At 43.8% G+C, this 27,209-nt stretch overlaps 1 protein-coding gene across 2 annotated transcripts; it reads left to right on the top strand.

The window, feature by feature from the left end:
- The first annotated feature begins 1,210 nt into the window (after positions 1 to 1,210).
- Positions 1,211 to 27,187, top strand: LOC124071514 (fibroblast growth factor receptor-like 1). Of its 2 annotated transcripts, none has more exons than XM_046412105.1 (7): positions 1,211 to 1,844; positions 2,512 to 2,607; positions 17,486 to 17,758; positions 23,246 to 23,332; positions 23,551 to 23,835; positions 24,512 to 24,865; positions 25,515 to 27,187. In XM_046412105.1, exons 2-7 carry the CDS (start codon positions 2,523 to 2,525, stop codon positions 25,955 to 25,957), a joined length of 1,527 nt encoding a protein of 508 aa, XP_046268061.1. In that variant the 5' UTR covers positions 1,211 to 1,844; positions 2,512 to 2,522; the 3' UTR covers positions 25,958 to 27,187. The 2 variants fall into 2 exon arrangements, with proteins under 2 accessions (XP_046268061.1, XP_046268062.1); XM_046412106.1 differs by lacking the exon at positions 1,211 to 1,844 and adding an exon at positions 4,400 to 4,531.
- The last annotated feature ends 22 nt before the right edge of the window (positions 27,188 to 27,209 follow it).

Raw genomic sequence — 27,209 nt, 5'->3', positions numbered from 1 at the left:
AAATTGTGCTACTGGCTGCATTATTGGAAATGAATGAACAGGCAGAGCAGAAATGACACACAGACATACTGAATGCACAATTAAGCGAGGCATGGTTACATGAAGGCTTACATGAAGAATTTGAAGGCTGCTACCAAAATCAAACTTCATGATGGATCCCCAAAGTGTGTATCTCCTAACCCTCACAAATTAACGTGCCAAAGGAGGGTGGCCAGTCAGAATTTCTGTTGTCTGATATGCAGTGTCTGAATTAACTTAAATATACAGAGAGGACCAAAATACTGTTGGTTTGACAAATGAGCAAGACGTGCGGTAATGGCTGGCAGGAACTTGCTGGCTTGTCACAGGCAGGACTAACCCCAGGAAACATCTCTTGAAAGCTTCGCCTAAGACATATGAAGCCAGTTTAAAATCTTAAATTAATTAGATGAAGAGATGATCCTGCTCTCCAGAAGCTTGAGCAATCCTAGTCTAAAAGTGAGTATATCTCTGCTTTGAATTAGAATTTTGTTTCTGTTGATTTTTTTGGGATATATCTCAGCTCTGGGGCAGTCGTGGATCAGCGGTTAGGGTGTCGGACCCGTAACCGGTGGATCGCTGGTTCGATTCCCCGTCCCGGTGTCCATGGCTGAGGTACCCTTGAGCAAGGTACCTAACCCCCACTGCTCCCCGGGCGCTGCACGCGGTCGCCCACTGCCCCGGGTTTGCTGTGTGTGTGCACGTCACTTGGGTGGGTTAAATGCAGAGAACAAATTTCATTGGAGTGAGTTCCCTCCAATGACAAGATATGTCACTTTCCTTCCTTTCCTTCCTTTGTGGGACTCCAATACAAAATTGCTGGAGTAAATCTCTAAGAAAAATACAAGAGTTAACCCCCAACATACTGGACCAGTACAGGAAAACCATTTCTTTTAGAGGTACCAAAGATCCCTTAAATCAGAGACGTAGCTGTCGGTACTGAGTTGGAGGCAAAAACAACACAACACACATAGTGAGGAAACCATTAATTGCCTTATTACAGGAACTGATCCTGCCATAAATGTGACCACTAGGTGGCAGCACTTGTTCACGCAGTGGCATTAAAACACTATTTATTTACAGGAAGATACGGTAGTGAAACGTAAATGTTTAATTTATTTACCCTAAAATATAGAAAATTATGTATTCCAGTGGCAACTTCTGAAGTAAATAGTTATTTATATTTATATTTGAGTCTGCCATGTCCGATATTAAGTCAGTAACTACTTTCTCAAAGGTTTCTCATTTTGCGTAGCAGAAGAGCCGTTAAGTACCCTCATACACTCGCTTTAATAAAACAATTAAGACTGATACTGCAGCAATGTCTGTATCCAGCTTCAGACTCCTCAGCTGTTATCTGTGTTCTCATACATGAAGCTGACAGCGGTGAGATAGTGGCTTTGTGATGAAGAGGTTTATGTGGGTGAGAGATAAGGAGTTAAATATGTCCTGCCTCTGCAGGCTGTGATTGGCCCGCAGCTGCAGCTCTGGGACGGACAACAAGTCTCCGCTGTGGGCTCACTGGAAAAGTCACTTGGTGGACGAAGCGGACTACACAGACTGGACTGAGTCGCTTTTTTGTGTGTGTTTTTTGTAAACAGTGATGCATATGGGACTTTTGCTGTGATTCAAGGAAGAGTCCGGTGTTATTATATCCTCTTGTATCCAGTGTTTCTATCTCTGAGAGGAGCGCATGCTGGTCCGTTAGAGGTCGGTGAAAAGTCGACCACTGACACTTTTGATTCATGGACTCAACACGGACTCTGGCTATAAGCATTTCTGTCAAGAGGCTGACACAAGGTTGACTTCATTCATTGAATATCCAGGTATGTTGTCGATATTTTTATACTTGCCTTTCCTGCATGTTTGTTAACATTTTTTCCTGTTGATTTAGCGTTTTTACCCGAGCTACAAATGCGCATCCTCAGTGATATGTTACTGTAAATACAGCCAAGGTTAACTAGCTAAAACAGACGTTTTGCTCTTCAAGAACGAGGTTAGCTATTTCAGTATTTAGCACATATACATAACAGTGCTAGTACATTAACTAGACCTCCTTAAACTTTACAAGAACCCAAGACCCCAATGTAAACCCCCAGGCGGAAACCCCAAACCGGAGTGTCTGACTGTACTTGCAGTCTCAGACGTTATGTGATAGGGCTAACAAATTTGAATGTATTGTTAGTTAATTTATATAGTTTTCTTTGCTAATACTCACGTGAATTGTTTTTTGGGTTTTTTTTTTTATTATTTGTTTTGGACCCTACCTCTCAGGGGTTTGAGATTAGCCAGAAAAAAAGTATTTTAGTGAAAAGTTGCAATGCAACAGTGCATTCATTAATATTACATATAAAACTTATCCTATTTCATAGGCCTACAGGAAAGTATTTTAAGCCAATTTCATAACAACTAAGAGTTGTCCTTGGATAGCCCCCAATATTATCCATGGATTGGTGTGTAAACCCTGTGTCAATGTGGCCATGTGTCTTTCAGATTTAGGGAACATGAAGTTGTCTTCGGACGATATGGGTGTCCTGAAGATTGTGCTGTTCATCTTTGAGGCTGTTTTACTGACCGACTGTGCAAGGGGTGAGAGCTGCTTCTTAAATCTTCTTTCTTTCTAACTAATATTGCATGTTTTAAACATGGACGATTACACCACGTCATTAGAAGGCTAGCTGACTGACTGGTTTCTTGTGAGCATGAAGAAAGTCTCATTTGGCTCTCACTGTTTTCACACCAAGACGCAAGAGACGGAAAACTAAGAACTAAAAAAAAATCTCTATACTGAACCCAAAATCAACACAGGGCAGGGGAATGAGAGAGGGCAAGCCAACCACTACCCCCAGTTTGTGTGTGTGTGTGCGCACATTCACTGCAGCTAAACCAAACAAACATCATCCATCAGCTTCCCAGGGTGAAAGAACACAAGTCAGTGTAAGAGTCCAGCTCTCCCGCGGCTGGCCAAGGGACTCTATCACATCAGCCTGTGTGTGCGTTCATGACCGAAACACAGAGTGGCGAGTGGGAGACCTTGGTCTGACCACAATTCACTGTAGTGTTTATTGTGCCAATATCAATACTTTGCTTTTCAAAGACAACTTACAGTGAGCTTGTCAACAGGTCATGAATGACTGCCGAGACAATTTCTGTGATTTCATCCACCATCACTGACTACTGAACCATGTCTGATGCAATCCAGCACTGTGAGTCAAAGACTGAGGCAAAACTTGAAACTACTCTTTAATGGGAGAAATCTGAAAGTCAGACACATTCCCCCGGAAGACCATGCACTGGCAAAACAAGCAGGCTCCATGGCGCTCTCTTTATTCTCCAGCCCAGCGTGGAAGTGAATTCAAGAGGCGTCTGATAGGTACAATACCTGCATGTGGCTATCAGGGCTCGAGGTTGGCCACGGTTTAGAGGGGGGAGATTAGATCTGTGGGTCTGCAAACAATGCCTCATTCACAACATGGCAAACGTGCCTCCACGGCACGACAAAACCAAAAGTAAACAAGACATTAAGGCTAAATAAGATTAGACAGGCAATTTTGTATGTTTATAGATTAACAGACGCCAATGACAGAGGAACCCAAAGGAGAATCCGATGACATGGTGGAGAGTGGAGGTCCGGTGCATCTAAACTGATTTCATGTCAGACAAAAGGAAGTATTTTCCGGCCTGTTTTTCATAAATTCTCTGGAAGTGAGGAGCAGGCATAGACACATCAGCAGATTTGTAGTTGGCAGGCAGCGTGAGTGAGATGATTTTGAATGATCCTTGACAATCTGTGAAGTGTAAATATCCCACAGTTCTCCCAGCAGAAGCATTGATACAGTGAGTTCTGTGTTACAGTCCAAATGCAACACTCTCGACTCTGACGTCCTGTGAAATACAGTCAGGCGGTTTTGACTCGAAGCTTGTGCTTTTACAGTGAAGCCAAGGCCAGAAAAAGCTGTAAAACTGTCCCCGTAAAATTTAACAATGTATGATGACATGTTTGACAAATGTAAATTTAATGGTAAAGAACAGACTCCCTTTGACTTATGTGTGAAACAGTAAAAACACGTTGAAGGTGTTACTTTACTGCTGTTATCTAAACATGTCAGACAATGTGCCCGAGAAGACAGTGAGTTTGGGTGAACGGCTGTAAGCCTGTTGCTGTCAGTCATCGGGTGACCGCTGCCTTTGTGCCCCCCGACACCCCTCCACATACCCGCACACACACACACACAGGAACATATGGACCCCCTCTCTCCACTGCTATGACTTTACAATTGGCCAAGCAGGAATTATTTCTTAAGACCCCCACCCACTCTCCCCCTGAGGAACCCCCACACTTCCTCCATCCTAGTGGCTTCTTTCCTCCCCCTCTGCTCAGTGATGTGTCCCAACAGAGCCTCTAATGTGGTGACAGGCCTGGGGACCACTGGGCTCCACTAACTGAGGAATGCAGCAGCCTGGACATATGGATCTGCAGAAATACACCCTGGCAGAAACAGAGAGACACCAGGTGTCTCTGCTATGCACCAGGACTAGTTAACAATGAACACATACCTACTCTAACACTGAATGGTCTTGTTTTGATGCTTTTTAATTAGAAGCAGACATCAGATACAGTTGTGTCCTCATGGGCATGTGTGTGACTTCGCTTTATTCCTGTTTTCTTATGCCGCACACATGATTGCTTCATCCCTGGAGCCATCTGGTGAAGTTTAGAGCATGTAAACGGCTCTGCAACCCTGTTGGAAAATATACATTTTATAGTGGAGTTACATCATGGTTTCATAACAAGAAGGTACTATGAGATAAATTGTATGCCAAGGACATTAAAAATCACAAGGCCATTTGGCTCCCAGACAGTTTTCCATTTCCTTTAACTGTAATGAGGCTAGTTTCTCAGTAACTAAATGCCCCAAAGTCCTCTTATTTTTTAAATAGCTCCTGAATAGTAAGAAGGTGTAACAGTGGTGTTCTGGCTCTTGGGCCAAGCTGGTGAGACTGAGAGGTGGGGGGCACAAGAATTACACAGAAAAAGCTTACTGTGTAGCAATTTTTTTTTTTTTTACAATCATTGCAATCAAGTCACATTGTAATGCTGCATTTTGGCATTAGAAATAAAACCAGTTTCACGGTACGCTTTGTTTTTCAGCCCATCTCTTATCTTCTGCTTCAAAATATGTGTTACCGCTTAACGCATCGCCTCCAGTTTTCTGTGTTTCCCTGAACCAGACAACCAACACTGCCCGCCACCCTTCTGACACGTCCCCCTTCTTTTTCCCTGCTTCTCTCTGCATTTCCTCCCATTTATTACCAGTGTAAAGTTGAAGGAAGTGAGTTAAGTTAATGTGCTATCGTTAAAACAAGGCATGAGCTGACCTTTACTCCTACCCAGCCTTTCTCAACTCTCCATAGCCCCCTATTTACTGAGTCTGGGTCCATTTGCGGAGAACAATGGACGGATTATTACGTGTGGCGGTCCCCCAGGTTGGACAGGGCAGCAGTGATTAATTTTAAACACTTCTCTTCCCTGTAGACCACACTTATTTGCCATCCATTAGAACTCACAGTAGACGGGGGGGACTCTTTTTTGCTGAGGCGCTGCCATTTAGAGGTGCGTGAGAAGAAGTTACGAGAGTGAATGAGCGCAGCTTTCGTGCGTCTGAATATATGTGTGTGTTTTATTAAGCAGGCTGAAATTACCCTGAGAAAAGTCATGATAATGAGACATCCAAGGAGCACAGGGCAATTTGGAAACCCTCAGAGGTATACCAACAACTATTCCTGCTCCACATCCTTCTCCTCCAAACCAGGTGGAAATAATATTCCTCCTGCTATGATCCCTCTGTTTCTATCACGGAAATAATGTTACCAGCACTGTAACAATCTGTGTTCCCCATCTATCAGCGCACACTGCTGACCCTGTCGGTTTAGGAGGAGAGAGAGGAATGTGTCAGACTTCACCCCTGCAAGGGGAAAGAAAGGAAAGGGTTGTAGCTGTGATAAGTAGTCATAATGGAGGTCAGTCGGTGTTTACTTTAGCAGGGTCATATAATCCCTGTGAGCAACACTCCCCTCATTGACTGACTTTAATGGCCACTTCAATTAGCATTCATGTGGAATTTCAACAAGGCATTGTCCGCTCTCTGTATTTGTCACTTTCAGCTGTATGCTAATGCTCAGATGCCCACGAGGAGAATTTTATTTACTTTGTGTTTAATTTTTTTCAAGAAAATCTTGTTGAATCATATGACTGATTGTGTGTGTGTGTGTGTGTACAATGCTCATTAGTTTGTTTGGGCAGTTGGCTCTGGGGCTGTTTTCAGACCACACACACTCTTCCTGTGGGCTGAATAGATTTGAGTTCAGTTAAATAGAATTCCTTTTGCTCCCGTTAACCTTCACAAACCCATGTGGCTGCTTACAAAGTGCACACGGAGGTGCCAGACTGTCACCATTCAGATGATAATCAACTTTATGTGCTTCCCTGGTTTAACTTGAAGGATTTAGCAGACATGAATAACAGATTTCTGTTAAAAGACGGCTGTTGGGTGTTAAATAAGCAGCTGATGATACTGGACACTGTTTAGACTCCACAGTTCAGGTTGCTGTGTTGCACCCTTGGCCTGAGCAAAAGAGTGGACTGAGTGCCTGGAAGCGAGCCTGTAGGTGGGGGTGAGGGTCCGCCTCACTGCAACCTTACAAGTGACCTTACAATAACATTTCAGCTCCACAGTGGGAAGTGTTTGTCTTGCGCAACCCCTCTTTCTAAACCCCCTTTATTTTCTCCAGTCCTGCTCTGTTTTCTCTTTTTCTTTTGAGGAGCCAAGTCGTGGTAAGGGACCACCACCACCACCACCTCCTCATCCTCCTACATCACACCCCCCCAACCTAAATTTATTTGCTCCGCAGATGTTCACCCTGTCACTTAAGTGAGTGAAATGATGAGATTCCAATTGTTCTCCTCTTTCACCCCTCAACAGGAGAAGCCGGTTTTGTGTTCCTGTAGATTTTAACTTAGAGATTTACGATTCAGACCATGAGTCACCCAGCTTCAGTCGGGAGGTGCAGAGATAGAAACTTATCCCCTCCCGTCTGTTCTCTAGCATCGGGTCCTTGTTGCAGCATCTGCCCTCTCCTTTGTGTTGAGCAACACAAAAAGTGGAGCAAAAAAACCAAAAAATTCAAAACAAGTAGAATAACAATCTCTAGTTGTCTCGAAAAACATATCTATCTTAACAGTATTTATGTGATGGTGGCCTTCAGGATGGTGCTGAGCAGGTTAGGACAAGTTCAACAGTTGTCATTGTGATGTTAGTGAATAAAAGGCTGATTTAAACTGGAGAAATTTTATCTGGCCCATCTTACTGCATGTACTTGCCACAGCCTGCTTGAATCGGTGCTGCTGCAGCCTCATATTGACTTATCAGGACATCAGATCAGACAGTCAGGAGGTACATGTTACATATAACACGATGAAGAGCTTTTTCTCATATTTTTTAAATTCTCTGTGCCATCAGGTCTTTCATTGTTTTCGCTCTGATTATGATTTCAGGAAGGCAGTTTGTTGTTAGTGGCCTTCGTAATCTGATTCAGTGCTTCATTGAGATTTTCTGTCTTTGTTTTTCTTCCGTGACTTGTTGTCCTGACAAATGCTTGCACACACAAATGCACACCAACCGTGCTGTTCTGCAGTCAAAAGGTTGATTGAAAGTTATGGTGGTGGCGACAGCGATGGCTGGCTGAGCCTGAAGAAAGCCGAGCCAGGGGACAGCTGGGATAACAAGCTCTGAATGAGGCCTCCGCTGCCTTCGACACACACTCCTGGTCCCTCCTTCCAGTTTCTTCCATCCTCCCTTCCCTGACACCCCCACCACCCCTTTCAGTTCACCTCTGATGAGCCTCAATGAGACCCCACATGGCTTTGTGGCTTTTTCACTTCCACTTTGTTTTTCATTAGCGATTCTTTTGAGTGACCTTGGAAATTCTGTGCACATTGTCCCCATTGATTGAGGTTCTAAAGAGTCTGGTCTGGGCGATCGTTTGTCACAGTACGTCAGAACAGAAGTTTTCATTGCGAGTGTATAGGCTGTCATGATAGGAGTTTCCAGGAGCAGCAGTCTCCCTCTCTCTTAAGGCAAGGAGGAAAAGAGGCCCTGATTTTTCATCCACAGGACCTCTGTAATGAATGGAAAAATATGTCCCTGCTTTGACTTGAAGAGAAGAATGGGACAAAGGAGGGAAAAATCATTTCAGGAGCAAAGAGTATATAATCTGTCTTATTTTATAGCAGGGCTACTGCTGTCCCAGACTAGAATTCTGCAGGATGCAGTGAAACTGATTTGATTTCCTCATGCTCTGAGATGTGAGTTTGGGCCTTGGATCAGACCCCAGCCTGGATGTACTTTAGTTGAGTTAGTTGAGAGACTTGGCATATTGAGGCAAAGCTTCCTTCACAGATATTCTGTGTCTAGATTAAATATTAGCCAAACTAATAGTTCTTTTTGTTTATCTTTAGCCATGCTAGTGGTTATGTATTGCTTAATGCTTGTCTGTTGGTCAGTTGATCCATACTGTATCTCCACATCTGTCAGATGGATTCCATGACATTCACGGTGCAGAGTGTACCTGGTACACTCTGACTTTTCATGTTCTGCAGCCAAGATGGTGACATTTGTGTTTTCCAGTGAAATATCTTGAATAATATTTCATGGGAACCCTATTGAATGGATTTCCATGAAATTTGGTGCATATATCCCAAGAAATAATTCAATGGTTTAGTCCTCTTTTCCTCCCTTAGGAGGACTTGTATATAACTGTATATTGTACTGTCTTTACTGTACTTTGTAAATTGTTAATTTATTTTACCTCTATATTTTTTTGTAACTGTTTTTACACACTTTTTGCTTTTTGCACTCTTTTTCTGTTCTTGTGAGCTGCCACGACAAGTGAATTTCCCCACTGTGAGATCAATAAAGTTCATCTTATCATCTTAACTTATCTTATCTCAAATAAATATAGTGATACCATAACATATTAGATTTTCTCAACATGAAATTACAGACATTTTTCTTGTTCCCCAGAAGATGGATTGTAAGAAATTTTTATCCCCTGACTTTCCACCTAGTCATCCTCAGGTCAACATTTGATGGAAAACCTATTTCCTTATTATTGACTCCTTTGTTTATTATTATTTCCCATAAGCCTCTGTTCTACTTTAATTGGAATGTGTAAATTCAGTTCATAAACATTATTCATGCTAAACACCATCGTGTTAGCTGTGTATCACTGTGAGCATATTGGCATTTTGAGAAGCATTTACCACAAAGCAACTGCTGCCAACTACAGCCTCATCAAGGTGCCGGAACATGGCTGTAGACTCTTATTCTTTTTTATTATTTTTAAGACATTTTCATATTTACTGAATAGCTGGCAATAGGAAATAAGAGGATTTAATTATGTAACAGCAGTTCTTGCAGTGGGATGGTCATCGGCTGTCTGTTCCTGTGCAGGTCTCCTTGATAAAAGGACTGTATAATGCAGTGCAGACAGTTGATTAACAAAGAGAGAGACAGCCAGGCTGGCAGACAGAGATGGATAGAGGGCAGTGACCTTTGCACAGCCGTGAAGTAAGGTGAACTGGGAAAGCACTGGACAAATTGTCACTATGAAAGGGCGAGTACCACATCGTAATGACAGGCTCAACAGCTCCACGATGACAGATTGATTTCAGACAATATTCCTGGATTGTCAAGAGGCCCCATTGCTGTCAGTGAGAGCTTTGCCAGTTCCTCCACCCCCTCCGTCTGTCTCGCCTTGCTTCTCCCAGCTCTGTCTCGTCTCTGTCTCACCCACCTTTCTGTTTCCCTCACCCACTCCTCTGCTAGCCTCTCCCTCCCTCCTGCCCCAGTCTGAATCGCTCCATTCTGCCAAAACACTCCTGCTACATCGCAGTCTGTCATTGGCCCTCTCCTGAAAAGACCTTGTTGACAAAGGCGCTGGTGTAAAGCGCTTCCCAGTGTCATGGATATTGGCTGCTCCTCAGACTGTATGCTGGTGTAGGGTTCCTGGAGATGGAGATATGAGGGAAACTCATCACGCAGATGTGACCACAACACACACAGGGACACAGACACACATGTGCACACTGGTCCGCCGCTCAAAACAGGCTTGTTTACAGCTTCTGTACTTCTGTGCCAGTCAACAGGACATCAGCCCAACTCAGAGCGATGGTGGTGCGACTTAATAAGACATCTGTATCTCATTCAGCACCTCCAGACTGGACTCCGACTGTGTCAACTGTACACAATGAGCCAAACCGTGGTCGCATAGTTTTTTTCCCCCTCTGTGGAATGCAGGAAGGTTAAAGGAGGAGGCGTGCAGGGAGTGGCAGGATGCACCTCACAGTTGACTGATGGAGGCCATGAAACAACATAATCAGAGTTCTTGTTATGTGGAGACATCAGGGTGTATCATTCAGCAAGCGAGCTCGGAGTAGTGGCTCCCAGCATTTTTGGCAAAGTAATTTCTACCTGTGTCCTGTCATCATCAGTTGCACATGTGTACTGAAACTCATCGTATAAGCACTCTTTCTCTCTCTCTCTGCCTTTGTTGTGTACTCCAGTCGTTTTTGAGACCTGAAATTTAATTTGTAAGGAAAGTAAAGATTGGACCAGTCGTTCCCAAACATTTTGGCCTTTAGCTCCTTTAAATAAACACTGGTTGCTTGTGACCCTTAGTCACACTTCATAGTTTGGACATGTCAATATTCCTTCTCACATTGTGTTATTTGGAGGAATGCCGGCTTGAAGAGGTTTACAAATGCAGTATTTCACAAGAAAAAGACAATAAATTTTTTTCTGCCGGAGTATGTGGTTAAATACAGCTTTAACGTAAGGACTTTAATCTTTAACACCCTTTGTTGTATGTGGCATGAGGACTACAGTATAGCTACATGCAGATTAATGAGTCTTTTTGCCCCTTAAACTTTTATATCTGACAGACAATACATCGGTGTTCAGCCAAGCGTGTGAGCGTTCACACAATGTCGCTTTCAGTGCCAAGTGGTCGGCCCATCTCCAAACATATTAGACAGTAATAAACAGGTGCTCCTCGGTGCCTCGCTCTGTACAGAAGAGAGAGAGGGGGAGAGGGAGAGGTCTGTTTGAGTGTGTCATGTGGCTGAGGCTGAGCCCGGGCCAGGGAGTGGGGTGTGAGATTGTTGGGATTCCTGGTTACTGCCGCTTGGGCCCACCTAATCCCCCTTCACTCCCCTTTGCAGCCCTCCTCTCCTCATGAGCTGCGTGTTAAAGGAGGCCCCTCTGCCATCTTCGCCTCTGCTCCCTGCCACTCTCTAAATCAACCCTCCTCTCTCTAACCCTCACCCCGCCTCTCTTTCCTTGGTTTGTTTTTTTTATATTATTATTATTATTCTCCCCTCCTCTGACCCCTCTGTCTCTGTCTGTCACTCTTTCTGGCCTTTCTTTCCTTTCCCAGCCTCCCTCGTGTTGCCTCTACCCTGATAAGTGGCCCTAAGCACACACTCAGCCCCTGTGTGTGCACCAGGCCTTAGTCTAATGGAGTGAGATAAAGCGACTAGAGTGCCACTCACTGTGCGCTCTTTATGACAGGACCAGTGGATTACTGACTCACATCTGCATGAGAGGTCGTGCTACTGAATTAGTGTGTTACTGTTTGAGAAAAGTATTTCAGAAAAAGTGTGTGTAAGCATCATTCCTTCAGAAACAGAATGTCTGAATGTTGGACTTTTTTTTTAATATAGATTTTTGTTGATAATTTTGCCTGCATATCTCATATTCAGTATTTTTCTATTTCTGGGAAGTTTTATTGGCAGATTCTATTATATTAAGTGAATATACACATAACTAGGGAGAGATAAACCCATTAAATGATAAGTCTGGCGGTGCTGTTATTGTCAGCAAATTTCACAAGTGTTCACAAATTACAAAAAAGCTGGACATACAAGAAAAGAAAAGAAAAAAACAGATTCCCACTCTAACCCCAGTCTAGACAGCAATCATCAGTGAAGCACTGGCTTGTACCCAAAACGGTGACAACTTTCAACAGAAATTAATCAACACTTTGTACAGTGGTAGACCAGGTGAAACATCGGAAAAGCAGGTTATATAAACTGTTCCAGTAATATGACAAAATGGCCACTCCAAAAACATTACATGAAAGGCCTCTATTAATTCAAGTTAAGGACTTTCCATAAGGACTCCGTACTGTTCCTGGCTTGTGGAAGTATGGAAAAGCATGGAGTCCTTATGAAAAAGACAGTAAGCAACCTGGATCCTGATATTTCTTGTTTCGTGATCATGTACATGATGGCTTTAACAACAGCCACACTAAATAAATGATTTTTACTGAAGGTTAATGATTTATTTCATTTACCAAAATGGTATCTGTTCGGTTTATATTCAGTTTAAACAGCTCAATTTTTGGGGGGTTACAGATGACAGTAGTAAGGAGTCTACACACACGCATACACACACACACACACACACACACACATGCTGCTTTTCTCCAACAGAGGCAGCTGGGGCCAGGAGAAGGCAGTCAAGTTTAATGAAATATAGCAGCTTAGAGTTCAAAGGCTCCACAGTAGGGCCTGTTAGGGGTAGGCCGCGTGATGGAGATGTTTCCAGAAGCTTTATGACGCTGGAGTAATTTCTCTGTTTCTTTCCTGTTCTTTTGATGGGGGGTCAGCAGGAGCCTGTTGCTCTGGAGCCATTAGCGAAGGAAGCAGACGCAGATTCACTGCAAACAGAGGCGACATTACTCCGCTGATTTTTGCCTTTAATCAGATAGACTGACCGGAGCATCTTATTCTCTTTACCTCTTTCTTTTTATTCCACCCCCGTCCTGCTGTTTCTCTAGTCTCTCATGTCACCCAATAGCTCCTCCTGTACCATTCCCACCACCGAAGCATTTGCTATTCAGCCCACATCAGATGGTGCCGAAGAAAGAGCCATTGTCCCCGCTGGTCTTACCCCACTCTTATCTATTGATTGGAAAGCCGAGGGGAGAAAATAATGGGTATTGATTACCACACTGGGTGAGGTAGCTGGGCAGGAGGTCTGGAGAGGTAAGAAAAGACGGCATTCTTCATCCTCCACTGCCCTGCTGCTGTCAGAACAGCCTCCACGGCCACTCCACAGATCCAGTCCCCCTTTCGCTTTTCCCCCACCCTCACCTCACCTCCTTTCTTGAGTTGCCAAGGCGGCTCTCCCCCTCTCTTTCTCTCTCACTGTTTTATGCCGATTTTTATCTCCGCTTGTGAAATGTATAGCTGAGCGCAGCAGCAGGCTCTGAACAGAAGCTCTGGCCTTTCACACACTCCCCGAGCTGCAGTGTCTGCTTCACCTTTCGCCTTTTGCCAGGCCACTTCAGCCTCAAGTCACCGGCTCTGGATTTGGTTTCTAGCTTTTCATGCAGTTATGCATTTTGTGTTGCCTCCCTCTCACATCCCTGAACTTGACTTGCTTTTTTCTATCCATTTTGTTAATTTTTCTTATTATACAAGTGCTCTTGAGGTTTTAGGAGATGCGTGATGGACTATTTCTCTGGCAGTGCAGGCTCCATTAAACTTCCTCTCTTATGTTTGCGATCTGTTGGCTCTTGTATGGTCTGCTGAGCTAACACAGTGCTGCTGAGTAGAAGGAAGCCTTCCCTTCCTTCTGTCTGTCTGTCTCTCTGCCTCTTATCCTTTATGTCAATACCACATATTGAAGACACATTCATTCAGATCAGTGTTTATCTTAGTCATGAATCACTACAGTCTGGCAGTGTGCAAAAGCCTTTTGATGCACAAGAAATTCTTGCAGTTGGCTGGAGATTGAGGACCAAATCCTCTTTATGAGAAGATGTTTACAGTGTTGTTTGAACAACTTTATCCTGTATTGGGAGACTGTGTTGCGTGCATTGTCAAGTTGTTCTCATTGCAGCTGGTTAAGTTCCAGGTGTTCGTTACTGGAGCGGCTGTCAGCAGCCAAGCCAACCCTTCATTGACGTGTTTGCAGTGGCTCAAAAGACCCAAGCTTTTGTATGGGAGGAAAAGTGCATGTACACATAAGTACAAATCCACAGGTGTTTTGTAAAAGAGAAAATAAATGAGTACAGGGGAACCAGCACATCTGAACATTGCTCAAGTTTGGCAGCCTTTGTAGTGTGTAATGTTGTTTTTTTTTTTTCTGGTGTTCCTCTTTCCAAACTTATTTCCCTCCATGTATGCCTGCACGTCAGATCAACAGTTCATTAACCCGCTCACAAGTTTTCATGAAAATGTCTATATTTAGTCTGAATCACAAGAATGCCTCTTATTGAATGTGCCCCTTTCTCTTAAAATAATCCATCACCAAATTGAGCAAAGAAAAACAGAGCTAATTTTGAGAGTCGCCAGCCCTCCTCCTCCTCTTCCTGCACTATGAAAGATTCCATTCACACATGGTGTTTGGCTATAATAAGGAGTGCTGTACCAGCGCTGCGATACGGGAAAGCCCATATGGTCATGTGTATCATTTTCCATTTAGAGAGCAGCTAACAATTCTAACAATTTAAGTAAACGCTCACCGGTTTGTCATAAATCTGGCAGACTCCCATTCATTACAGCTTTGGGCGAGGACCATAATGTTTAGTTCAGCAATCCGGAGAGCCTCAGAAGACTGAAGCTAAATCGGCAGAGAGAAGTCCAGTTATAGTGCTTTTTTTTTCCTCCACTGTGGTGTGATTACATGCTCCCATTTATACATCTTGTACGTATGACAATTGAGCAGATAAGGCAATCGTTTCCCTTTTCTCAGTATTTGAATTTTTTTTCTTTTACGGAGGGCTACAGAGTTTCAAAGCTTTCAACTCCAAGGTCAAGAGAACCTGTCCTTGATAGGAAGGAGGAGGAGGAGGAGGAGGATGAGGGTTCCTATTGAAGAAAGGATGGTGGTCATGCACGCAGCACAAATACTTATTAAGTTATTCAGACGATGTCCTTGATTTCAGCACCTCTTCGTGCCTTGTTTTTCAAAAGGACTTCACAAAGTTTTTTAAGAGCAGAGATGGAGGGAGGAAATCATTTGTTGCACATTCCTCGCACAGAGTCCTGAGTCCTCCTGAAGAACCCAAGTTCAAGATCACTTAGATCTTCATCACAATTAAAGGAATAAGTTAGACAGTTTAGGAAATGTGGTTATTGGTTTTTGCTTGTTTTTATGCCTCTGTGCCATTTGTTATCTTTATGCGTTGTTCGCCCGTCCGCCTGTGTGTCCGTCCCTTTCTTGTATAGGCGATAGCCCAGGAATGTCTTGAGGGGATTTCCTCAAATGTGGCACAAATATGCTCTTGGAGCCAAGGATGAGCTGATTAGATTTTGGTGGTGAAAGGTCAAGGTCACTGTGACTTCACGTCTGTCTTATTTTTGTGAAGATGATATGTGAGGAACACCTTGAGGGAATTTCTTCAGCTTTCTTCAGTACCTATGCTGGGTCAGTGTGTTTTGACAGTCTGCTTCAGCTGAGCCTTTGACATGAATCAGTCCTTGTTTTTCTATGTCAGTCCCCTCCGTTAATCCAGATGGAACACATGGTTGAGTGGATGGTCCTGGAGTTGCAGGACCATAAGTCAGACGAGATAACTGAAGCTTATTTGTTCAAGATTTGGCAGAAATGTGTTTATGTTTTTACAAGGCAGTTCAGTCTCTCAGGATCAACTCAGTCCATGTGAGCTCCCACAGCACCAAGCCAACGCCGTGACCTGTTTGTGGTCCCAAAGCAAGAGTCCACAGAGAAAGAAACTGAACAGTGAACACCTCTGTTCTGCTTTCCTGGTAGTAGAGGAGTGAGATATGGGCCAGATGACAACAGCCAAAAAAACTGTGGTCGCCTATTCTCCACAGACATAAACAATGACACTTCCAATTTCCTGTGCATGCTGTGCACCAGGAAAGGCCGTCCACAGAGAGGAAGGAAAACTCTGAGTGTGTGTGTTCATGCACGGTTGAGAAAGACATGGAAACAAAAAAGGAAGGAGGTTGTCATCGGTTTTACGCTCACAGGTTTCACTTTTTTTCCATTGAGCTTTGTGGCATGACTTACAAATCTTTTTTTGGGGGGGGGAATATGACTAAGTCCAGCTTTTTAACATCAGGAATCACTGGCCCCACAGTCCAGATGTTGTACCTGCAGCTGAGAAACATATGTTGACAACATGATGGATAAAACAGCCAGATGGAGTTACCTGTGTCACCTTCCCCCACTGTTGCCCCATCAGTATAATGAACTTCTTGTTTACCATATGTGTGAAATGCACCAAAGGAATGTGACTATGTGTGTATGTGTTTGGGAGAGGCCATGTGTACTTACCCTCTCCATTGTTTTTACTGCTACCAGACCGGCCATTTGTTCTGAGGCACAGACTGGGCTTTGTGTACTTTTGAAGGCTGTTGCAGGCAGCTATAGGGTCTGGTTGTATTTCCTTCCCCCCTCTTCCTCTCCCCCAATCTCCTGTCTGTCTCTGGTGTCTAGTCTGTGCAGTAATTCTGGGTTTTGTTTAGTTTTTGGTGGTGGTGGTGGTGGTGGTGGGGGGGTTAGCTGAACGCTTGGTGCTGTGCGAGCATGCCTCCTAACACCATCACAGGGTGTTTCGGCCCGCTCCACTTCACCAGATCTGAGGGAGCAGACCTGAGCCAATTAAGAGCAGGGAGAAACAGGCTGCTGTCCGTCTCACTGCGACCCGCCCACTCCTCAAAGCTTTGATCTCTCGCACGCTACGCAAAAACCAGAGCCAGAACACTTTACCCTCTTTGTGCAGGCAGTGGATGACAGGGCTTGTCCAATTATTACAATCTGGTTTCAACATTTCTGGGTAATCAGACAAAAAGATGACAAATTACCTCTATCCTATTCCATGTGCCCACATCCCAGCTGTTTTTATTGCTGTTTCTAGTCAGGAAAATCAGGACTCAACTATTTTATTTTAATTTGCCAATTCCAGTACTTTTCAGTACAATTCCACTTTTGTTAGCATCCTGCTCTGCTTTGGTTTGTATTTGGTTAATTATCCATTAAATCTAGTAGTTAAGCTAACATTCTTTAAATTTATGGATATCACACTAATGCAGCTAATACACACACCCCTTCGCATCTTGAGGTGAGCTTCCGCCACTTTATATTTCTAAAGTAAAATCTGAAAAGGATATAAAAATCTAAAAACGACTGAACTGGTAGAGTTGTGGAAGCTGTGATGAAGGGCTTGCAAGTACACATTGCATTGTTTAAAAGGTAAAAGGGAAAAAACACTTTATCACTGGTCTAGAGGATTTTTCATTGTCTGTTTCACAAGAATAAGACTATGTGGAATAGCTGTATACTTTTGATGTTTTCAATATTAGATTCAAACATGTTGTTTTTTTTCTGTTGAGAAATCATATTAAGGTTTTCAAAAACTGGTTTCACAGGACCTCCACGGGTGTCTGATAAGGTTGTTCACAGACAGTCAGCCCGAATTGGGAGTGCCATTAAGCTGCCGTGTCCAGTAGAAGGAGACCCTTTGCCACTCATAATGTGGACCAAAGGCGGGAGCAACATCCACAGTGGCTGGATCCGCTTCCGGGTCCTCCGAACGGGCCTGAAGATCAAGGAGGTGGAGGCAGATGACACGGGGACCTACGTCTGCAAAGCCACCAACGGCTTTGGTAGCGTTAACATCAACTATACCCTCATCGTTATCGGTGAGTGCAAATGGAGTTGTATGCATGACATCAAATAGTTTGTGTAACCTGTTGCTCTGGAGGTTTGTGAGATTAGATCATCGAGGATTCTAAAATGTGCCACCCTTGTTAAAATTTTACAACATGAAGTCACCTGTCTGGTAAGTAAAACCAGAGGCCGTAGCTGTGAGTCAGTCTCCTAATTTGTACGATCAGAGCTCATCATCCATACCACTTTCCTGCAGTCAAAAATCTCACCACAGTTCAAATGTTAAAAGACAGCATCACTCACAGAGGTCGAGGTCAAAAACAAGTGGATTTATGGAGGGTTTAGTGGTTGATCCACTCATCTATTGTACGTGTTACAGCCCCTACCTCTCCCTGCCCAAAGTCAACAGCGGCATGGGATATTGTTTCATACCCCTTCATCCTCTGTGACTCAATTGGATCTCATACTCTTCCTTTTCCTTAGGCTACGCTCTGTGGAGGCAGGAGGTCTGCAGCTCCGCAATAAGAAACACATTCAGTGCAATAGTGCCGGTTTGTCTTCAGACTCTCACACAGCTCTTGAATGGGGCTTGGAGGATTAAGCACAGTCTGAGCGAGTGTGTTACTTTGTGCGTGTGCATGCAGTGCATTTCCTCACGAGAGCCTGATGAATGAGCGGAGTGGAGCGTGAAGGCTGTGTTTAGTCTAATTACTCTAAGATGCCTAATTGGGGCCCGAGTGTGTGTGCTCTTGCTCTCTCACTCGCAGGAGGAGCTGCAGCCTGGTCTTCTGACGGCCGGGCTTCGGAAGAAGAGCCATAATCAGGCAGATGTGGAAAACACAGAGCACCTCAGAAAATTGTGCTTTTCATAGTAAATCATGCTCTTGAGTTCGGAATAGACGCTACCAAAGTTTATTTTCGGGACCCCCTCAATATGAAGTTGCCAGCGAGTTCAAAGTGAGGGTGTCTGCTGATTGTGCTAAAATGAAAGGCTGGAGATCGTGGCTCAGAGCCAGCTATAATGTCAAGGTTCATACTACAGTTGTGCTATGTAGTATCAAAGTCAGTCGGGGCTATGTCTGTGTCTGCATTGCATTTGAAGGGCACTCTGAGGTTTTACATACACCAAGCACTTCTTTGTGGAGCACACTCAGAATCCATCATGAGATGGATAACAACCACTGTGTCAGTTTAGGTTTGTTTCAAGGGTCTGTTGATCGGATGCCGTCACAGTCTTTGGTGTATTTTCATGTGGTGGATAAAGTCTACTCACTGTTTTTTCCACTGCAGAAAGTAAATGGCAATTCTTTCAAGAGGGGAGGAGAAACCAAAAACAGCCAAATACATTACTAGATATTTTTTATTTAAACTCACAAGAGTTGGATCAAGATTTTTTTTTTCTTTTGTTTCGCAATTGAGTTTTAGTTTTTTGATTTTAAACATTTTTTTATATAGTATGTATCATTTTAGGATTTTTGTATAAAATGAATAAATAAAATAAACTACCAAAGGTAGCATTTACACGTGCTTGCTGTTGAAAATTCACAGTTAAAACCTTTGAAATGCTGAAAAAGTTAAAATTGTAATTTCAGTTCAAGTGTAAGCACTGAAAGAAAGTTTCCTTGAACACTCATGAGACTTCTTTTTAAAATAAAGTCTCTGCAGACTAGCCAAGTAGTCTACATTTTTGTTGATTTAGATATTGATTAAAAGCTTGGAGATATAATGTGATCATTGTGATAAATTAAAGCCAATCTGAACACACACACACACACACACACACACACTCACAGGGTTAGCCAATTCATTTCGGTGATAGATAACAACTTTTTCCATGCAGTATGTTTATGTGACAGATAATTTGTCTGTTTTGGCTTCTGCTGCAGTGCGACTGAGTGAGAATGAAGACTTCAGTGAAAACAGTTTAAGACTGCCGTGATGAAGCTGGCAGGGATCCTCGGGAGATCAGTTCAACCTGACTGCATGCGTCGCTCGACTCCCACTCGGTGATTACGTTAGGAGAAAATACCATTGGATGTTCAATCATAAGTCTTTCTTGGAAGCATATCTCCATGAGATTTTAATCGGGAGTGTTTTTGCCCTTTATGGAGTTACCTAGAGACTTTCTGGCCTGACTCTTAATCCTGATTTGGTTTATTCCATTTCCTACTTGTCCTCTGGTGGTTGTGAGTGCGTGACAGAAAACAACTTTAGATACAGAACAGGCAGTCTACACCTCATAAGAACCCCCCCACACACATACACGCACACACACACACACACCCTCCCCTATCTGCTTGCTTGTCTGTCATCCCATTAGGCCCTGGCAGGCCATCACCACAGCGTTTGTTTTTGTAGGTAATTGTTCTATCAGAGCTGCATTTCATTCTGGGAGCCGCTTTTTTGCCACAAAGATTAGGGGCCTCATTGTCAAAATACTTCCAGGACTGAAGTCAACTTAATGCAGCCAAATACTCTGCAATTATCATGAGCAACACTTTCCATTAACTTTGAATCGCCTAATTGTTAGCCAGTATAAATTAGTTGCACGCAGTTAACTGTAGTGACCTGCTGGGAGACCTATTATGTTGCTCGAAAAGATCAGAGGAGAGATTATTTATTTGAGACACTGTAAATGAGGGGTAGCTCCCAGCATTGCTCCACATATAGTATCCATCATGTCAGTTTATTATTTTTACTGGCTCACAGAGGAAGACAAGCAAGAGAAGCAACTCCAGTCAGTTATTGTGCTGGTCAGGGGAGAAGGGTCGATGAAATCCTGGCAGCTGTTCAAGTTCGAGGCCTAATGTGGACAGTATGACTTTTTAAACACCGCCTGGGATCCAGCAGAGAAGCCAAGCAGAAGGAAGACAGTAAGATAAAGAGACAGCGAAGACGTGGGGTGAGACGGGAGGTGAGAGAGTGAGGGGTTTTGCAGGGTGATGTAAGGTGGAGGGGTGGGGGCTTCGCTGTGGCGGGAGAGATCCTCCCATCTGCCAGCAGACAGCTTGTCCTCCCCTGAGCTATCTGAAGAATCTGGTCAGTCAGTGCAACATGGCGCCTCCTCAATCCCTCCAGCTGGCTGTTTGGGCCCTGTTTGGAGTGGTCTCTTGACAACTGGCCCCAATCACCTCCCAGCACCCCCACCAGGATAGACTGATGCATGCAGCAACCTCTCTGTCCTCAGCTGCTCAGGCTACAGCAGGCTTCATATTAGCATTAACATGGGATTGTCATATTAACATTTACAGGATTGTATTTTAACGTTTATGTCTGCACAGATAATATATTACAGAGCTTATACAGGGTTGGCAGCACTCATTATGTCTACACTGAGATGCTGGCTCTTGCCAACCATTTTTCATTTCTCTCCTCTCTGGAGACGTTGTCAGGCCAACTGTTGGATAAACTGCCCCGTGTGTGACTGATCACATGTGGTAGCTGTTCGGAGATTTCCAGAGTGTGATGCAAGACAACTGCGCGTAACTTTCCCGGGACATTATAATGTCCCCAACAACATCTGGAGCTGATTGTGACCTCAAATCATCAGGCCTTTTCCTCTGATTCAGCTGGCACAGGAGGCCAGGGGAGAGTGTGTATGTGTGTAGTGACCTGTTTCCTGTGGCTGGATTTGTGAATGAAGTGGGAGGGGATGGCTTTAGACCCTGAACATGGTAGTGAGACCATGAATGGATGTAAGTATTGTGGAAGGAGGCTGGTTGCATTTTAAACAATTTGACACTTTCTCTTGGAGCATTCACTTGCCTGCACCTGAATCGCAATTAAATTTCCGTTTGCATAACAAAGCTTTTGATTTAATACAGTATGTATGATTTTTATATTTTCTATAATAAGTTGCAGCTTTTACTTACATTTCAGTACACAAAAACAGGCATCTTATATATTTAAAGGCCTTGATTATTTTATTTTTTCAGTCTCCCAAAAACAACAATCATATGGCAGCCATACCTCGCCCCTGTCTGCAGTCTAGTGAGCCAACATTGTGTAAAGACAATAGTGGCAAGGGATAGCTTTAACAGGACAGACGTATAAAGGGCGCCATTGTTCACAAGAATCGCCAAAAAGTAGAGAGGAAATAGATTCAGGAAAAAAAAGTCGAAAAGAAAACCCCGGCAGTGTGGGACCATGTTCTGTTTGGATTGGGAGGTTCAGGAACCAGGAGGAATGTGGAGAGCCCAAGTGAGCAACTGAGAAATATTTCTTCCAGTGGAGGCTGTTTTTTAAAGGAATGGGTTATTATAGTTGGCCAGTTAAACCCCTTCAAACAGCCATGACATCATGGCTGGGCTTGGTGCTGCAGGGGACAAACAAAGGAGGGTTTGTACCCAGAGAACCCAAGAGAGCTGTGAGGGGTTTAGGGGGGACTCGGAGGGAGGCAGAACTAGGGGGTTAGAAGTCACATCTGGTCTCTTTACCTGACCCAATCAAACCCTGCGAGGGAATCAAGTGTGCCAGACTGCATGTAGAAAAATCCAAGCTGGGCTTGCACCAAACATGAAATCAAAAAGAGGAACGAAATGCACATCACCGGCTGGTAGCTTATTAAAACATACGGTTAACTCAGCCTTTACGATGGGATATTGTATCTGTCTTTCCTTTGATATACTGTTGGTAAGTTTGTTAGATATACGAAGCCTACCATATCTAATCTGATGTGACACCTCAGAGGTATCATATAAAATCATTTAACAGCAGCTGACCCTCAATAATTGTCTGCTTAACGTCCTCTCCTGCACGGAGTGGCAGACGCTGGCAGGGAACCCAACCTGCTGTGTTAATTCATCGATGCTTAACGCGAAAAGTCGATACGCATCACAAATCGTCGATTAGGTTTCACTCATTATAGTTTCTCTAAGCTCTGTCTTAGCTCCATTGCATGATGTCAGCCAATGACATAAACTCCACAGCTGTCTCCTGGAACTGGGCTTATGAAAACTTATCATATTACTTCCAAATGCTGCAGAGTGTGACCTGAGCATGCACCCTGCTCAGTGGAGACCATCTATAAATGCTAAATTTACTCAGATAGATCCAAGAACACTTTGCGGGGCCTGTTTGGTGTGGGTCGCTGCCATAAGAGCTATGACGGTGACGCTGTCAACAATTAAGGATGAGATTCTAATTGAAAGTTAATAAGGCCTTAAAAGTTGGAATATACTTGCAATATCTTGGAAGCTTGGAAGTAGTAGTTTTACCAAATAAACTTGGTTTTAGGTCCATTCAGTAACCTTTTCTACAGTTTGTAATTCAGTTTGAAAAAGCTATAAAGTTTCATACATGATTATGAAGTTGTGGAAAAAAGATAAAGACAAATCTTGCCTCCATCCCATCTTACAGCTGTGAAATCATGATCTACTTTGTGCTTAAGCTGTGTTGTTGTGTTTCAAGGTAGTTTGAACTGCAAGATTTGTTTCATTTTCAATGCAAAAGAATGAACACCTTGCTGTTTTGTTTGGTCCTCAGCTGTTGGCTAATTTTTTGTCCTGCTGTGTTAACAGATGACTCAGGTTCTGATAAATCTGGACCTGGCGCAGCTGATGGAGTCCAGTCTGATCTGGGTAGCGATGGACTGTCAGAAAAATTTGGTAAGCGCTCTGCTGGCATGGTATTGATGATGCAGCAGTAAATTAAAGGACCAGAACTGTGACTCTAAATGTTTTATTCTATTTACTGCAAAGCACATGAACTATGTATTAGATTTTGAACGTGTTTTGCCTCCAGACAGCCAGTGGTTTCCTTTCTTCTTTTAGCCAATAAACGTCACTAAATGTTGCTAACTGTGCCCTCTTCTTTCCCCTTAAAGTGCGCCCCCGTTTCACCCAGCCTGCTAAAATGAGAAAAAGGGTGATAGCTCGTCCCGTTGGCAGCTCCGTGCGACTCAAATGCATGGCCAATGGAAATCCTCGACCGGACATTGTGTGGCTAAAGGACGACAGGCCGCTGACGGAGCAGGAGGTCGGCGAGGGCCGTCAAAAGAAGTGGACTCTGAGTCTGAGGAACCTGACACCGGAGCAGAGCGGACGATACACCTGCAGGGTCTCCAATCGGGCGGGAGAAATCAACGCCACATATAAAGTTGAGGTCATACGTGAGTATCCCGCTGAGAGGTTGAGCTGCACGCATACCACAACATAATCACCTGGAAATATTGATGCAAACAGATGAGGAATTAATTTAAATGATTATTGTGTGGATCATTTTCGTGATCCTTTGTACGTCGTCGCGGCAGATTGAAATGGCGTAGGAAAACTTTGGCTTTTAGAAAAAAAACTTTTCTCTGATCTACCTACTCCTGATGTCTGATTGTGATCAGCAGGTCTTATTCATATCCTCGCTGCATGGATGAATGTGCTTGTGTAATCATGTATATGAGAAGCATATTGAGGAAGCAGGCTTGAGAATGAGGGCTTGTGCCCGGGTGTTTGCACAGGCGGGGGAAAGGGAGAGGGTCTGTTCAACTCCGAGACCCTCCACCCAATCTGGAGCTGATTAAAGCCCAGCTGTCTGCCAGACCCCCTGCCCCCCTTCACCTCTTCCCATGAGAAATGCATGCTGTACAACCAGGAGCAAAGAAAGAGAGGAAACTAATCACACATACTTCTAGTGTTACATGTGGTATTCCTCCCTCTCTGTCAATTATAAGTTGTAAGCCGGGGGCTAATAACGGCATGGACAACTAAGACCTCTTCTATCTGCAGCAGGGCTGTCATGTCAAATGATGTCTGTGTATGTCCTGACAGTTTTTTGTCTTTGTGTCTGTACAGAGAGGACAAACTCCAAGCCTGTTTTGACGGGGACTCACCCGGTCAACACGACGGTGGACTACGGAGGCACCACGTCGTTCCAGTGCAAAGTGAGGAGTGACGTTAAGCCGGTCATCCAGTGGCTCAAACGCGTGGAGTCTAACGAAGAAAGCCGTTACAACTCCACCATCGAGGTGGGAGACCACCGGTTCATGGTGTTGCCCACAGGGGAGGTGTGGTCACGACCCGACGGCTCCTACCTCAACAAGCTGCTCATTACCCGTGCCAAGGAGGAGGATGCTGGCATGTACATCTGCTTAGGCGCCAACACCATGGGCTACAGCTTCCGCAGTGCCTTCCTCACTGTCCTGCCAGGTGAGGCGTGGGGAGTGTCTGTTCAGAGTGTACCACTGCCACAGCAGCAGGATGTGTTACAGACATACTGCAGAGCAACAGAGCTCCAGCTTGGATTGCCAGATTGCCTGTTTTATGCGGTTGTTTAAGCTTAGTGTTCTGCATTAGTGCACAGAACACAATAACATCAGAGGAGCGCTCAACTGAAATTAAAGTGAGACTACGTACATGTCAGCAAAAGGTATCTCTACCAAATAAATAAAATCCCGTCAAATAAGTGTCAGTAAGCAGTAGTCAGTAATCAGTTTATTGTCTTTTTGATTTTAGGTTTTTGTTTCATATTTTCTGTCAATAAACTGAAGCAAATTAATGAAAAATAAATCAAAGTCCACTAGCTCATCACAGAGCTCTCAGCGACATCCCACAGTTTTCCTCAGTGGAGTTAATAACAGATCTTTATATGTGAGAAGATTTAAACATCTTCCAAATGTTGTCTGGACATTTTATTGGCTAAACAGTGCACCCCCAAAAAATAATCAGCAGATTAATTTATAGTGGAAATTTGTTCCGGGACCCTGAGGCGCTTCACCTGTGCATTTAAACAAATGTTTGGCAACACTTGAGAGTTGAAAACGTGTTTTGATTTTATTTTGGCCCCCTTCTTTTACAGACACAAAGCCTCCCATCACGCCGATGTTCTCACCAGCCTCCAGCTCCCTCCCCTGGCCTGTCATCATTGGCATTCCTGCTGGAATAGTGTTCATCTTTGGCACGGTGCTGCTGTGGTTCTGCCAGAGCAGAAAGCACTGCCCCCCTCCCAGTACTCCAGCGGCGGCCACACAGGTACTGCAGAGCTCCCACCGGCTGCCGTATCGAGAGCGGGACAGGGGCTGCGCGCCTCCGTCCTCTATCTCTTCCAGCCCAGAAAAAGACTGTATAAGCTCCATGAACTATGAGGAGTATCTGGCACAGCAGCAGCTCCTCCTCACCCAGGGTGGACCAACAGTTCCCTCTAAAATATACCCCAAAATCTACACAGACATTCACACACACACTCACTCCCACGTGGACGGGAAAATACACCAGCATCAGCACATCCATTTTCAGTGTTAGCCTCAATGCCAAATATCCCCCATTTGACTGCTCCAGTATCTCTGAGGGACAGCGAACTGTGGACTGATCAGCAGCTCCTGAGTTACGTTCACCTGGCATTACTCTTTAAAAAAAAAACTCTTCTCATAGCTGGAGTTTGCTGGGAAGTGTGTACATGTGGGGAAAACAGTGGCCAGTGATACATACCTTGTGTTTCTACATCCCAACTTCCATATTTGGTGCTTGTTTTTTTTAAAAACCTGTCAGATCCTCACACCACTAAAATCCATTAATCCTTGCTGTGCACTTCATACAAAAAGGACGTATTTTTTGACAGGGTGTGAGTTTTGATCGCAGCTATTCAGGCCAGCTGAAAGGTCTTCCTCAGCAGTTGAATTCTGCGTTTTTCTATGTGAGGTGTAGCAGAAAATGGAGGTTAGGTTTTACCTTTCACTTATTCAGCTGTTGGAGTGCAGAGGGTCTGTGGGAGTGCGTGTATGTGTGTATGTGTGTGTGTGTGTGTGTGTGTGTGTGTTCTGCCTGGTAATGAAGATGAAAATGGTACTCAAGATTTACAAAGGAGCTGATATCATGCTCCTACTCAGGTAGTCCTTTCTGTCTGTTAAAGATGCATAATGTTTGCAATGCTGACCACTATCCTTTATGTTACCTTTCTCCATCCCTCACTTTTTGTCCTCTGTTGAAAGCTGGTAAGTTTTTCTAGCCTTTTTATGGCGTGCAAACCTTGCCTCAGACTGCAAGGGATGGAAGAACTCTTTCCACTTTAACTGAATTGGTCTTCGTTATCATTCAAGCTTTTTTCTTTTTTTTTTCCAGGTAGGTTCCCATCATCAGTCATTAGCACGCTGAGGTAAAACAGCAGAGTCTTGTTGACTGCCACCTTATCCAGCCACAGTTTATGAAGCTGTAGGTGTTTATAATCAAGTTGAGTTATGGATATTTAATTTATTTTGCTAAAACAAAAGTGTATCAAAAGTTTTATTTTTCAGAGCAAGGCGTTTTGCATATCTATGTAATGTTATTAAAAGTATACTGTTGTTGTCATGTATAGTACATTTTGAGTACTTTGCCACTCAGTTTAATCACATTTAGTTCATGCCAATATTTAGGTATTTCTGTATGTAATTGGTTATATTTGACAATCTTGTATGATGTACTCTGTTCAAGGCTCAAAAACTAAATCATCTAAAGTGTGATGGTTGGTAGCTTGATTAAATGGCCTAAAACAAATTCAGTCTTCATGAAGACTAAC

This window comes from Scatophagus argus, chromosome 15 (genome assembly GCF_020382885.2).
Source record: "Scatophagus argus isolate fScaArg1 chromosome 15, fScaArg1.pri, whole genome shotgun sequence".
Lineage (NCBI taxonomy): Eukaryota > Metazoa > Chordata > Actinopteri > Scatophagidae > Scatophagus > Scatophagus argus.
The sequence above is the reverse complement of the archived record's forward strand: the minus strand, read 5'-3'. Positions and strand labels throughout refer to the sequence as shown.